Source organism: Pan paniscus, chromosome 22, assembly GCF_029289425.2.
Source record: "Pan paniscus chromosome 22, NHGRI_mPanPan1-v2.0_pri, whole genome shotgun sequence".
NCBI lineage: Eukaryota > Metazoa > Chordata > Mammalia > Primates > Hominidae > Pan > Pan paniscus.
In genome coordinates, this window is record NC_073271.2 from 26,094,083 (window position 1) to 26,110,183 (window position 16,101).

The 16,101-nt window shown below is 38.3% G+C and overlaps 1 protein-coding gene across 11 annotated transcripts in view; it reads right to left on the reverse strand.

Moving 5' to 3' along the window:
• Positions 1–13,762, reverse strand: part of GRIK1 (glutamate ionotropic receptor kainate type subunit 1) — a 380,508-nt gene extending 366,746 nt beyond the window's left edge. For all 11 annotated transcript variants that reach the window (XM_034947852.3, XM_034947851.3, XM_055105220.3 and 8 more), the window contains exon 1: positions 13,248–13,762. In XM_034947852.3, coding sequence (XP_034803743.1) covers positions 13,248–13,365 — 118 coding nt within the window. In that variant the 5' untranslated portion in view covers positions 13,366–13,762. The remainder of the gene's footprint in view (positions 1–13,247) is intronic.
• Between the last annotated feature and the right edge of the window lie 2,339 nt (positions 13,763–16,101).

Below are 16,101 nucleotides of genomic sequence, written 5' to 3' on the forward strand. Positions count from 1 at the left end.
AAAAAACTTGCAAGGTATGTATAGTTTAACATATTTCTGTTAAGATTTCTTTATCGATATTTTCCCTGGATGTTAAAATTTCCCTAGATTTGAGTATTTACAATAATAATTCCTCTGGCCTCACCTCCGTTTCACATGTGCACTCTCTCATTTAAGACACATCTCAAAATTCTCTACAACGGGCACCCTGATTTAAAGAAACCACAGTGATTAGTCCAGTGCTTTTTGTACTCTAAAGCTTTCATGAATTTTGTTAGTTGATTACTACTTCTCATTCATTCAAATATAGATTTTTAACACCTTTCAAATTAGTTGTATGAGAAAAACAAAGTTGCAAGAAAACAGCACTGAGAAGAAGGTTAAGAATTGTGGCTTGCTTACTGAGACTTTATTTCAGTTAAGCTTCTGGGGCCTTAGTATTCTCAGTTATGGAATGAAAAAGTTGGACTTTAGGATCTTTAAAGGCTCTGCCTCGTGTTGAACACTATTGTTGTTAATTTATTTATGTATCTTATATAGTTTTTTGTATACATATAAGAAATTATATATATACACACATATATATTTAAGTCTATGTGCCTTCTACAGCTTGTTCAAATAGATTTCTGGGTCTGATTTCTTTCTCTTTACAATTTATTTATCATTATTATTCCAAGAAGAGTATACTGTTTAGGCTAAGCTAATAATGGACAATTATTTATAACAGTTTTGTTGTGTTTTCTATGAAATTATGTTTTTCCCTAAGGAATTTTATTTGTGATATCATACTGTCTATTTTCTCACAAATGTCCCACAGATGTAGCAAATCATCAATCCTTCGAGGTTAATTGGAGCCTGGATGATAGCATGTGTTCCCTGTTGTTCAATCTGACCGAGAGGAATATTCTCATGAGAAGCAGAACAGATATTTCAAACTCAGTTGTATGTAGCCTCAGAACATCCTAAAAGCATAACAAATTGGCATGGTCTGTGTGGGCCTGATGCCTCCCCACTCCACACCACCAGCACTCACAGACATTGCCTTGCCCAGTTATTCAAAATGCAATAATAACTTTATGTATGATTTGTCTCCAGGTAGAATAGGTAAAAGACAGAGAAAAATGCGAATTGGAATCTTATTATATAAATATGAATTTATCTATGAATACACGTATATTATATATGATATGTAGTATATATTGTACTGTGTGTAATGATATATATGTAATATATAAACTAAAGGATAATTATAATAATACACAACTATATATGTATTTGTATATAGTTATATGTGAATTTATGTATACTATGTAGTATATGTTATATATTCAGTATTTTGGGCTGTAGTGTGTATAATATATGCAATAAATATGCTTAATAATATGTATATGCAATGCTTATAATATATATATAAATGGAAAAATCTGTAATAAATGCAGCCATATACACACTTATTATATTATATATTATTTATACAAATATATAAAATATGTGTTGGGCATGGTGGCTCACACCTGTAATCCCAGCACTTTGGGAGGCCAAGGCAGGTGGATCATGAGGTCAGGAGATCGAGACCACCCTGGCCAACATGGTGAAACCCCGTCTCTACTAAAAATACAAAGATTAGCCAGGGATGGTGGCATGTGCCTGTAGTCCCAGCTACTTAGGATGCTGAGGCAGGAGAATCACTTGAACCTGGGAGGTGGAGGTTGCAGTGAGCCAAGATCACACCACTGCACTCCAGCCTGGGCGACAGAGCAAGACTCCGTCTCAAAAAAAACAAAAACAAACAAACAAACAAAAATATACATATACACACACATATACATATATATACACACATATACATATATACATATATATACGACATAGAGAGAGAGAAAGAGACAGAGACACTAGTCCTAACTCCTAGGCCACAGTTGTTCAACCTTTTGGCTTCCCTGGGCCACACTGGAAGACGATGAATTGTCTTGGGCCATACATAAAATACATTAACACTAAGGAGAGTTGATGAGCTAAGAAAAAAGTTTGGGCATAATTTTCATATCTGCCACCACAGATGAGCAAAAACATCCTCACATTCAAAGGGTTGGACATCCATGTCCTAGGCTTTCTGTTGCAAAGCCGAAAACTGAAATTTAAAAAGTTTATTGTTTTTGTTGCTTCTTTCGTTGCTGCTTTAATTTTTAAAAGCATTGCTTTAAATACCACAGCAGTATTTACAGCTTGAACCTGAGGCCTGAGATAGACATGTGATAATACAAGAACTCAGCTCCATCTTTCTTCCCCTACGAGTTGGGAAACCTGGAGTCATGGTAGGAGGACAATAAAATCCCTTAGATCTGGAGGAAACCTGTGCCCACAAGCAGGTGGGTCTCTGGGAGTGGAGGACCATAGTGTACAATTGGCCATTCAAAGTGCCACCAGGAAAGCCAGGATGAAGGCAGGATATACTTGGACAGAAAGAGCCTGAGATAACCAGCAGGACTTGAAGGTCACTTGGAGTGGGTGTTGCTGTGTAAGCCACAAATTCCACCCCAAAGAGGCGCTGGGTAAGCACCAGCTAAGTGAGAGACCAGATGGAAAATGCGCTGAGTCTTGAAGGATGAGCAGCAGCAGAGTGAGCCACATGGGGCTGCTCAGTCAGGGATTTGGGCAGTGAATGCAGTGCATTAGAGGCTGATACCCAGGACCTAGTGGAACAAGCTACACCCCAATGGACGTCCTGGAGGAATGACAGCAAATGCCTCTCCTTTCATGTCTTTTATCTCTGTAGGGAGAAGAGAGAAAATAGATTCAAAATAATTTACATTTGAAATAGAAAGCGAGGAAACTCCCACTGGGGCCACATCAAGGTCCTCACTTTGATGTGCGCCAGTTAACATTAATTACAGGGAAACAAACAAAGTTCCACACACTGGATGCTGTGGCTATAAATGTTAAATGTAATACAGCTGCACATCTTCATGCAGCATATCAGTTCATCCCAATGACAATAAAATAAAGCAGATACTGCAGAGGGGATTACAGATATGGAGATCAGCAGACGCACCCATTACCTGCTCACCACTCACTAGTCTCTGATAAAGGGTTGGATTTACTAGGAGGTTATGTGACATGGCCAAGCTAAGAACCACCGGAAGTGGAAGTACTCTCATTCCAGTGCACTTTTCACTATGGCAATCTGCAGGCAAATGTCTGCTTTAATAATCGAGAATCTACAGAATCTTATCCTTAACTAATCGTTGTTAAACTGGACAAAACACATTCATGGGAATAAAAGTGAAAAAAAACTTTCACCCACAATTCTACCATCTTAACAAAACCAATAAACTTCCCTTTTCCACATGAACTAACTAAAAGTTATCATGTATAAGCAAGAATGAACTGTATAAATTCCCAATCCAAAGTATGTAAAACCATACACTATGGTCTATATTATTTTGTGTGCATTTTTTGCTTATTTCTTCTTACGGATCATATTTAATGAATGCTTTATTTCTTAAGTAACCTCACCTCAGTTAGAATGGTTAGAATGGCTATTATCAAAAAAGACAAGAAAAGAAAATTAACAAATGCTGGCGAGGATGTGGTGAAAAGGCAACTCTTACATGCTGTTGGCAGGAATGTAAATTAGTACAATCATTATGGAAAACAGTATGTAGGTTGCTTAAAAAACTAAAAATAAAATTATCATATGCTCCAGCAATCACACTTCTAGATATATATCCAAGGGAATTGAAATAAGCATGTTGAAGAGATATCTGCACTTCAGTTCATTGCCACGTTATCCACAGTAGCCAAGATGCAGAGTAAACCTAAGTGTCCATCAGCGGATGAATGGATAAAGAAAATGTGGTAAATACACACAATGGAATACTATTCAGCCACAAAACAGAATGAAATCCTGTCATTTGCTGCAACATGAATAAACCTGGATGACATTATACTGTTATTTTCTTAACCATTCTCTCCTGTTGAACATTTAGATGATTCACAATCATTTATAAAGATTCTTTCCAACTCAGTGGACATGCATGGAAACAGCCTTAGGGTTCAAATTTTTCCTAAGAACAAAAGGAACAGAGCTACCCAGAATTCAAAAGGCAAATATTGCCTTTAGATTTGAAGAATGACTCTATCTGATTAATCCATTTTTAGGAGAAAAAGTACAGTAACATCTCATACAGTATAAACATAGCCAGTTCATCAGAATGCAACATCTGTTTAAGGATTACTAAAGTATGTAATCCAACATTTTAGAAGTTTAAAATTTAGGAAAAAAGAAAACCTTTAAAAGTTATAATTGAGTCCTCACAATGAAAGAAAGAAAGTAAGAACACTTGATTTTTACCATCCTTTCCCCAATCTGCATTATGAAGTGTTTTTTCCCCCCTCTGGGAATTAAATATTGATTTTTAAAGGCATATTTAGACAATTTTGCTAAGAAAAGTAATCTGTGCAAATAGTTTCCTGTGACTTTTCATTTAAAGACATCAGCACTTAAAGCATCTGACAGAATGTTACAATGCTTGCATCAATATTCAACGGTAAATTATATTTAAGTACAAAAAGTATGATAGTTGAAGACCAAGATGCTAATGGATAGGAACAGCTAATGTCTGATTTTCTACAAACTCCTTGCAGAATTCTAAAGAAGACGTATGACCATCAGATTAGCAACTGTTATATAAAGCTTATTTCTTCAATGATTTTTTCAACATTAAATATTGTTGTCTTTAAGGACACTCTTAGAAAACCCTCCATGTAGCATGTTGTATGGAATGAACGAGACTTTTTCCTTTTTATTTCCCTTGATACAGTTGCAGATCTTTATGTACTACAGAGTAGGTAGAAACAGTAACAGAAGAAACCTTGACATGGGTTGAATCTTTTTAAAATATAGACTTTATTTCTTAGCACAGCTTTAGGTTTACAGAAAAACTGAGAATACAGTACCAAGTTCACATGTACTCCACATCTTCTTTCTCCTGAAATTATTACGTTAGTATGGTACAGCATTAAAATTAATAAACCAGTATTAATGAATTATTATTAAGTAAAGTCAGTCTTTATTCAGAGTCCTTGGTTTTTACCTAATGTCATTTTCTTGTTGCTGTTTCGGGATTGCATTCAGGATAGCACATTACATTTTTCTCACTAAGCCTCTTAGGCTTATCTTGGTTGTGACAGTTTTTCAGATTTTCCTTGTTTTTCATGACTTTGGTGGTTTTGGTCAATATTGGTCAGCTATTTTGCAGAATGCTACTCTGTTGGAATTTGTCTGATATTTTCTCATTATTAGAGTAGGGCTCTAGGCTTTGGGGAGGAAGACCAGATAGGTAACATACCCTTTGCATCACCTGTTATCAAGCGTGAATACTAGCAGCATAATCTACCACTGCTGATGCTAACCTGGATCCCCTGGCTCTTCTGCTGAGCAGATTTGCCTATTCTCCCTACTTATTTATTTAATCATTTATCTATATCAGTATGCACTCATGGGAGCATTTCTTTACTTTCCAGCACTATAAGATCCTCCAGAATCATCTTATGTATCTCCCTTCCCAGCACCAGAATAATATATATTTTTTCTGAGGAGCTCTAGGTGCCAGGAGTGTTCATTGTTACTGGGGTATCATTGTTCCTAAGCCCTCTCAGCAGACAGAGCAAGGAAATACATGTGTGTGTATACCAACCCATGTATAGGTTGAGTTTTAATCAATCATTAGATAAAATAGGTGTTTTGCCTTAAGATTGTCTGTGCTCTTTGACTCGTTTGGTGTAAAAAATAATAAGTTTTAATACTTTTTTGAATTTTTAAAGGGAAATAGTAAGTTGTAGTGAACTGTTAGTCTCCAAATTGATGATAACTGATGGTAATAATAACAATTAACCATTGGATTTTTGTTAAATGAAAACACACAGGCATAATTCTAATATAAAAATCTGCATTATCACACTTCTCTTGAAACATTAATAAGTAGAAATTTTCAATACAGTTGATAGGCTGTTGTATGGTTGCTTTACTTTGTATGTTTGCTTTGCCAGGATACTAGTAAACTGGCAACTAATCAAAAGACACAACATGGCCTAATCTTTCAAATTTAACTGCTCTACTTGACAAATGTGCCAAATAATATTTTTAAAAGCTAAAAGAAAATCTTTTCAAGCTGTGGAAGGTGTTTCTATGAGATTAATTTGTGGCCAGTAGTTTACTTATTATTTAGTCAATATCATTGCTTGTTAATTTCAATTTGTGACTAATCTTACCTTAGATTTCATTATGTACTTTAGAAGATTCCTAAGTTTTTAATAAGAAAAAAGTAAAATATTGTCCAAGTAACTTGGGAAAGTTATTCTAAAGAGTTTAATGTTTTCAGTAGTTCATAACTGAGATTATAAATTAAATATTTTTACTTCTTTCCTTTTTAAAAATTTTCCTCTCCAAGATTAACTATTTTTCTAATTACTTTATTATTTCAAACAATTAATTTAATTATTTTAAATACATTAATTGGAAAAATAGTGACAGTGCTGTATAATAAGTAGGGAGTTTCCAATTTGATACAACTTGATCTCAGTAGTAAATCAAGATAAGAAATTAATACAGTTGATTTAGTTGGAATACATTCCTTTTAATTTGAATGCTTGTGTGTTGCCATGAAAATTTGTCATTTAAAAAATCAGATAAGCATTTTAAAATAAAGAATAGGTTAAATTGTAAATATAGACCTTTAATTTACCACAAATTACATTCCTGGAAAAGATATTTTAAGTCTAATACGAATTTTCAATTTAAAACAATGTTGAAAAGCAAGTCTAGTGGAAAAAAAAAAACGAGAAAAAGAAAAGTAAAATGGCTCCAGATCAAATTTTATGCTAATAAAATGGTAAACCTTTAGAATAGATTATGTGGTTTTAAGAATATTTTCTAAATAAAAGAGGGCAATAAGTATTAAACATCTAAGTATACCTTTTTTAAAGAAAATATTTATCAAGCATGCAAAATATCTGGCACCATACTAAGTGGTTTTTTTTATTAATTTGTATTTTTATGTTAAGTTCCGGGTACATGGGCAGTATATGCAGGTTTTTACATAGGTAACCGTGTGTCATGGTAATCTTAAACCTTTAAGAAAATGTTCTGAAATTGGGAATGGCAGACTCTGGCTTAGAATGAAGCAGCTGCAGGATGTATGGCCGTGTGACTTTGGATGTGTGTGCTGAAATTGCAGTGGTGTTACTGGCCCATGTTTCCTCAGGTGTGCTCTGGGGAGCATGAGTTGAGTGGGACATTAATAGCTACGATTCAAATAAGGGTCTTCCAATAATTAAAATGTGAAAGACACTGGGTTAGACAAAAGAAACAGAGTGTTTGTTTGTTTTGCTGCAGAATTTCAAAAAGCCTTTACTATACAAACGTGCCTCATGAATCTTCAAGTAAGAACATTTCCACATGCTTACTTGCTCAAATAGGTAATTGTGGAGCACAAAACTCTCACTCTGTTCATTAACAGAGAGAGAGAGAGGGAGAGAGTTGTCTTCCTCAAGATTGAAGGTATGCCATGCATTTTACATGTGATATATTTAATCCTTATGATAAACTATAAATTTATTATTATTTTCTCTTCTATAGATAACAAAATGGAGGGTAACAAATTAATCTTCTCAGTTTCAGTCAATTAGAAAAAGGCAGCTGGAAATATGAATCCCCTTCTCCCTGAAGTCCTCCGTTACTCTTTCTTCTAGTCTAAATTGCTTTTGGAAAATTTTAGAACATAAATAATATATCCTATGACATATGGATAATTATCAGTGAAACAACAAAACAGAATTGAGATCTCCACTACTCTTTCCTCTAGTCTAAATAGCTTTTGGAAAATTTTAGAATATAAATGATATTTCCTATGTTATATGGATAATTATCAGTGAAACAACAAAAGAGGATTGAGAGATTACCACCACCGCCATCTCCATCAATCCTTCCTCTAAACCCATCCCAGTTAATTGTACACTCTAACAACAAACAGTGTGTTTGCTAGGCATAGGTAGGTAGTGAGCCTTCCTCTCCAACTTGATTGCATTATTTGAACCCTTTCAAAAGAGAAATTCTGGAGAGTCCACTGATAATATCAGTTTTTCTCTTTGCTAGTTGCCTCACATATAAATCACACTCACTTTTAAGTTATTTAGTTACCCTGGATAACCAAGAGCAAGAGGTGATTTCTTATATTTGATTTCCACTTAGTACACACAGTGAAAGGGGAAAGATCTGCTCATTTGCAGAAACATATTAACATTAGTCAGGCACTCCCTTTTATGTAACACTATCAGATACTTTCTCTCTAGATTTTTCCAGTGCCCACTGGAGTTTTCAAGTTCATGTTAGGACAAATATGGTGTATACTAAGCTGAAATGAAATATAAGAGAAATGGACTCTTGCTTTTAGTTATTCCAGGTAACTAAATTACTTAAAGTAAGTGTTATTTATTGTTTGAACACACACTTATACTGTGTGTACTTAGCATACATAAGTCCATATACAATATGGCATAATTTAATGGAAGGAGCTCAAAACCTGAGACGAGAATATCTAGTTTCAATTTCTGGTATTTCTACCAGTAGTAACTGAACTTATGCAAAGTCACTATCTCAATGAAAACCAGAGATCACAAAACTTACAAGAAAAGTAGCTGAAGTTGAGGTCTATGTAATGTTAACATTAGGCCCATAAAATCAATATTAAATGCAAAGATGAATGACACAGGTAAAATTGTTCAGGGAAAAGATCTGCTCATTCTCAGAAACATGTTAATATTAGTCAGGCACTCCCTTTTATATCACACTATCAGATACCTTCTCTTTAGACTTTCCCAGCACCCATTGGAGTTTTCAAGTTCATATTAGGACCAACATGATTTCGAAGACACAGGTGCCTCTCTCAGTGACTCTACCTCCAGCCAAAGAGGTCTTCCTAAACACAGGCAACTCTCCTCTGAGTTTCTTCCAGGTTTGGCAGCATGCACCACTCTCCACACTCTATGCATTTGGAAGCCAGAACCTATTCCAAGTTGACTATGCAACTGATGTAATATATCAGTGGCAGAACATTAACTAAAAACTCTTCAAGAATACTATTTGAAAAAAATTTTAAAGTGTCCACGTGGAAAATCTGATGAAAAACATCAGCAGTATAGATTGCGATTGCCAGAATGCAAACCTCAAGGGGCAGATGCTGTCCATTTTATTCACTGTTGTACATCCTGCAATTTTCTAAGTGTGTCTGGCTCATGCTAGGGAAGTAAGAACTCAAATAATATTTGTTGAATGAAGAATGAATATTAAAATGATGAAAAAACCAAGTGCCTAAAAATAAAGTCATGGGTCTGTACACACTTATGTAAAAATATGAACAACTAAAAACATTACTTGGAACTTTGGGGATCTTTGGGTTAAAATATCCAAAATGATGCTCCAGCCAAGGTAATGATTGGCATAAAATAAATTTGGACCTCTCTCAAGGAAATAAAAGCATGCGAACAATGATATTGTCACTACAGATTTCCACACTATTCATATAAATCTCCATAATATTTCTATTTATGTGATGTACTTAACTACATAATAGTACCATATTTATTTGGTGGTTTTTTTGGCAAATTACAGAAATTAGTGTATTTCATCTTCCCTTGTGAAACAGGAAAGGCTGATAGGATTACTGCTAGTTCAGAGATGAAGAGATTTAGGCTTAAAGATATTAAAGGTCTTATAAAGATACACCAATCAACTGTTAAGACCCTGTTTAGGAAGAAAATGTAAATAATAAAAAAAGTAGTAAAAACAACATAACAATAATAATAATAAAACAAATGTATCCAGATATTACTCAAAGCCCTTTCATATTGAGCTCTTACCAATGACACTGTGAGGTTTGCAGTAGTTTTAATTCAATTTACGAGATGCAACACCAATGGCCTGGTAAGACTAAATAACCCTCACTCACTCATCGATGTATCTAGTAAATCACGGACGTGGGAATCAAACCTATGCTTTCTGACACCAAAACATGCTTCAGAAAGCCTGGCTGCCCACTGCTCAATTCTTAATCCTATTTTTACCATGATCTCTATAATTGTATGTGTTGAGATGAGGCACACAAATATATTATCTAACTATCTTTCTGCAATCCTTATTATAAATATTACACATCTGTCCTAAAATTGCATATGCACTTGGAATTTTTTTTTTAATTAATGGTGGTGGGCCACGTCTACTAAGTTTACCTAGATCCTGTTCTAACCATTGGTTATAAGTCAGCCACCCAATTAAGGAAGATATTTGTGATTGTGAAGCTCACAGACCAACTAATTACGTATGTCAACTAACTGGTTGTTGATATACACTGGTGTATACAGAGAGGCAGGGATGACTCTGGCAGCTCCACACGATTCCCAGCAACCAGCTATATTTCTCTTCTATGCAAGCTGCTGGGAAACTTCTTGAGTGCAGTAATAATGTTAAGGGCACCACTATCCTACCGACCTTCTCTGTCTCTTAACTGTTGCATAAGATTATAAACTTTCCAACAGACAGTCACAGTGTATGCTCAAATCACGTGTCTACGTGAACTCAATACCCTCTCAAATATTCAGTATGCATGAATTTTATCTTAGCTTTTATCCTTTTCTCCAAAGCTGAAGCTTAAGCAGACACTTTGACAAGAAAAGTAGACCAGTAATTAATTCATTCAAGCATTTGAGTGCCTTCTCTATATGAGGACCCAGTACTAAGTGCCTAGCGATTTTGCTATACTTTACTTTGAATATTTTAAGTCACTAAAAAACATGCCAGTTAATAATCTAGAGACCCTTTTTGTTGGTTGGTTGATTGTTTAGTTGATCGATCGGTTGCTTGGATGGGTGATGATTTGTTGGAAAGAAGAATGGGACAGGATATAATAAAGAATACAACTCCCCTTTCTTTTTCCTTACACACGCATAAACTTTGGCTTAGTTCCCAACCCCTTTTTGTTAATTTTTTGCATTCAATATTGCACTTGACTGACACAAGAAAGTCACTGTAGAGAAACAGGTTTCCTCTGAGGTAAAGCTGGTTTCCACAGTGTGCTAAATTGCTCATTTAAAAGCATGCACTGGTCCTTAGGTGCATACGGGGCAACAGTGCTCATGTCAGCCACAGGACACTCCAGGCCAGAAGGAGTAACACATTTATACTGCACATAAACAACACCAGGCCATGCCATGCCATTTTATTTTATGCATTTTGGCTCCCATTTAGAAAAAAGAAAACCTCATTATCTTGTGGCATATATTTGTAAGGTCAGTGAATCATGTTGGTTGTTTTCACTTTCAAAACTACTTTTACATAGATGATTGTGATTGCTTGGAGCTTAGAAAAATACTCAGATCTGTGAACAAATATGTCTTAAAGCATCCTTTTCCCTTCTCCTCCTGAGTTCCTTTAGATGTGGGGGATATAGGAAAGGAAAATGCTACCTTATATTTGTTATACAGGGATGAGGAACATTGGCTAGCACAGCCATTTCTAGCATCCCTAGATTTGTCTCTTTCAAAAGGTAAAAGACACAATCAAAACCCCAATTAAGTTAATAAGTATTGGAAATTATAACACACATGCTCATTAGTTACTTTGTATTGTTCAGAATATTTTTTTTTTGACCAGGGTGAGTAGAGTTGATTGCATTCCCAAAAACCCAGGATGTTAAACCTAGAACTTATCTTAGATAAAGGATATTTCAGTTATGTGTAGTAGTAAGTTTTTTTAAAAATAAATACTTTGAAACTATTTTAGAAAAGACTATCCAATACAATGCACATTAAAATTACCCATAGTCTCGAAAAAACATGTGTGTAGTAAAAGTTAGTATTTGATATCTGCAGCTCAAAGTAGCACATTTCTATTTTTCTTTTAGTGGGCATGTTCAGTGATTAAAAAATAAAACCTACTATGTTCTGAATTTTTGTAAAGGGGCTGACTAATTGTAGGTCAGAGCTAGTATAGTAACTGAGCAATTTCAACTGCTCAGGAAACGTCACTATGCCAGTGCCTGGCACTGCTCCTGGCATATTCTGTTAGTTCCTGGAAAGGGGGAGTTAGAAGTCCTCAGAGATCAGGGCTTCACTCTTGCGGTTGAAAGTGGAAGATGGGAGAAACCAAGAGACCCATGTGATGTCACAACTTCACCTGTGGCTCCCTCTGTGACCGTGTCTGTAAGAAGCCCGATGGGTTGGTAAAGGAGGAGGGCAAATGAGATTAAGCGAACAATAACTGGGCTTAGTTTTAAAGGCGAAGAGCTGTGTCAACCCTCAAAGTTCAGAAATTGCCCTATGCAGCCACAGACCAAACCTTGGTGGTGGGTGCTGTACACTTATGGCTGTCAGTCCACGCCCCTTCCACTGTCCTTGCGTTTTGTCATCTTTGGGCTGCCCACATTCAGCTTTCCGGTGTCTTTTTTATCTCATTCGAGATCAGAGCCCTGAATCTCCTAGGAAGCTACCTGGACTGGGAACTGGATCTTGCTCAGTGGCAGGCAAGCGGGCAAATTAGGGAGCAAGTGGGCAACTTAAGTGTCTGCTGATGTTGCTAACTGCCCGTCCTTCTCACTCTTCGAATCTTCAGCTCGAAGTCAGATCTGAACTCTGCCCCAATCTAGTGGAACCCGTCAGAGTTGGCAGACTCCATGTGGAAGAATCCAACTTAGGCATAAAAACTTGGAGACTCTGGGGTAACAGGCTCTCGGATATTCCCACATCCCTAGTGGTCCCTGTATTCTATTCTTGAGATTCGTGCATACTTGCCAGTGCCCAGAGCCCAGGTTGCCAGGCACCGGGACTGCGGATCTGGACTGCCAGACGCCCACCCAGGCGGCTGGGAGAGCTCATTTCTGCGCCCAACTCAAGTGGCTGCAGCGGCGTGCGATCCCTTGCCCAGAGTAGGGGTGCCGCTCCCTGCGAACCTGGATCCCCGCACTCTAGCCCGCGTTCCTGGAGCCCAGATTGAAAAACCCGCCAACTGTACCTCCCGCGGAAGGCCGGCACCCTCCAGGAGGGAAGCAGTGACGCGGCTGCCCCTTTTTTGTGTAGCCTCCCTTGTGCACTGACCTCCACCTTCCCCAGCTCCCGCTCCTGCGCCGCCGCGCGCTGCCTCGCCCGGGACCCGCTACACCCGCGTTGGTGCGGCGACCGACCACGTCTCCCGAGCAGGCAGCCTGGGGCTCACTCACCGATCCTGAGTACTTGCGGGGCGGTCTGAGGGAGGATATAGCAGAGGAAATAGAGGAGTGCCCAGCTGGTGTCCCTGGTCCAGAGCCCGGGCTGGGCGAGGAGTGTGCCGTGCTCCATCTTCCTAGCTTCTTAATTCATGCCGAGATACAGCCGCTGCCAGACGCCCGAGAGATGCACCCAACTTGGGCCGGGTCCCCGCCTCATCCTCTCTGGATGCTCCGGTTCCAAGCACGCTGCGCGCTCCCCACGGAGCGAGCTCGAGGGAACCCGCGTGGGACCGCGGAGCTGGCTGGCAAGGCTGAGCTCGCTCGGGGCTCCTCAGTGCTGTCGCTAGCCCATCACGGCTCCTCCTCCTCCTCTTCCATGGGCCGCAGACCGCGGAGGATCAGCGCTCTCTGGCTCCCGGAGCCCAGAGACCAGCTGAGGAAAGTTGCTGCCCCGATCTGCAGGAACGTCTCCCTCATTCGTCCTTTGGTCAGATGCAAAAGTTGGGGGGGGGGGGGCGGGTAGGCACAGACAGAGGAGGGAAAAGGGGGAAAGAAGACTAACGAAGAAGGAGAGAGGGTACAGGGTAAGTTGGTGCAGGGGCTCTGAGCAAGCCTGATGAGCTCCAGCAGGTTAACTGGGAGCAGAGCCACGTTCTGGCTTCTCTGAATCTTTGCTTTCCTCCTCCCCTCGCTGGCCCCACCCTTTATTTACTGCCCGCCCCAACCCCACTGATCAAGATACTCGCGCGCGCGCGCGCGCACACACACACACAGACACACAGACACACACACACACACGCTCTTTTTTCTCTCCCTCAACTTTGCGCTCTGCTGCTGGGAAGTCGATCGAGTGTTGCATTCTCAAGACAGATCAAATCTAAACTATTGGTCCGAGCAGAGAAAGCCTCTGCTGTCCGCTGTGAGTGGCAAGGAAGCCTTCTTGGTAATGTCCCTGTGCACCTGTTAGGGGGTCTTATAGACAGCCAGCTATGACTCGTCCCATCATTTAATGGAAAATCACCTCCAATATTTTGGAAAATACCGGGGCTCCTGTTTTAACTCTGACGAGGATGATGAACAGGGGAAGGGGGAGAGGAATGAGAAAGCTTCAGTACTCCAAGATTATAGTGGCTTCATTCCTATTTGGACCCAAGATAATCTCTTGCAAATTGCTTCCATTTACACGTGCCACTGAGATAGAAGCAGCCTCCAGCGCCGCTACTTTTCTTCATTTCTTTTAACTGTCAGGTCTGAACACTGAAAGATAGGCTATTTTAGCAATGTAGGTTTGGAGACTGTTTCTCTGTAGAAGGACAAGGACACTTCCCTAGGGAAATCAGCATTTGATTATGTTGGATTAATTTCCTTCGAGTTTTGTGGGGAATGTTCTATATATATGTTTGCTAGTTCTATATTAACATCTCTTTATTTTTAACTGGTAAATAGATTTTGAAGAACTGACCAAATCCATATGAAAAGTATGTCCACAGTTGTTATATGAGCCTAGAGTGGGAAACAATTGCAAAAGGAATCTAATATATCTTAAAGTCCATTCGTGTATTAATTAATTAATTCATTCATTATTCAACAAATACCTACTGAGTGTTTTGTTTGTGGTGTCAGACACTATACTTTTCACTAAAAACCCTATGGTGGGGAAAATGCATGTTCATTCCCCAAGGGAGGTTAGAATCCACTGTGGAAAGCTAGTCAGTTCATATCTCAAGTAGCAGGCTTGGTTCTGGACACTTTGGGATGAGAGTTAACAAAGCAGAACATGTCTGCAGATAAGAAGAGGGACTGATAGGGATTTAGGAATGCATTTTTGCTTGGAAAGATTGAGGAAACCAACAGGAATTAGGAGCACATGGTGATTATCTTCAGACATTTGAAGAACTCTTGTGTTAAAAGAAAGTAGCCTTATTCAGTGTTAGTTATGTGAGAAGAACTAAGAAAAATAAGATTGTCAGAGGCAAATTGTAGAAGAGTAAATTTTGTCTCATTCGGGGAGCATTTTTAAGACCAGAGAATATCAAACAGCAGCAAGACTGGGTGTGTTGACTTACATTGGAGCACTTTGGTGATGTTGAGGAGGGAAGATGACCTAAAACCAGGAGTTCGAGGCCAGCCTTGGAAACATAGCGAGACCCTTCCTGTGCAAATAAAAATTAAGAAAAACAGTAGCATGACCTGCTTCAGAAAAGAGGCAAAGTCAAACTATTCATTTATTTATGCATATTTTTTGAGAGCCCACGTTGTGTGAGGTATTGTGCCAATCTCTGGAGACACAGAGGGATAATATTGCTGCCACTGTGGAACTCATTGGCATTAAAGTATGATGAGCTTTACAAAATGGTGTTATGGAAGTAAAGAAAAAAAGTAGTCTAATCCCATTTAAGAGTTTGGAAAGGGCTTGTTCAGGAAGTGATGCTTCAAAACTCAAAGAATCGGTGGTTTAAAAGGGATTAGTAAGTATTTCTTAAAGTGAGAATGAATGTAAATCTGTTAGAGGGTTTATTTTTAAACCTAAAGGTCTGTGGTAAGCATTTTTAGTCATCTATTTTCTCTGGGTACATCAAAGACCAATACATAGCAGATAGTGAGTGGCTAAAGTTTGAAGACCCAAGGTCTAGAATTAAGTCAGCTTTTGAACAAACTGGGTTTAAATTCTGGTTTTACCAAGTCTATGTTTTTAGCTTTGGTTAAATTTCTATGTCTGCCTATAGTCCATTGCTGGTGCTTACGTATATCTAGTTTTCCCTTTCTCTGGCTCATGAAAGCCTGTACCTTTTCAATTAGTGGGAATCTACCTTTTCAATTAGTTGGGATCACGTGACCATTTTGGCCAATAAAATATGAGTGGAAG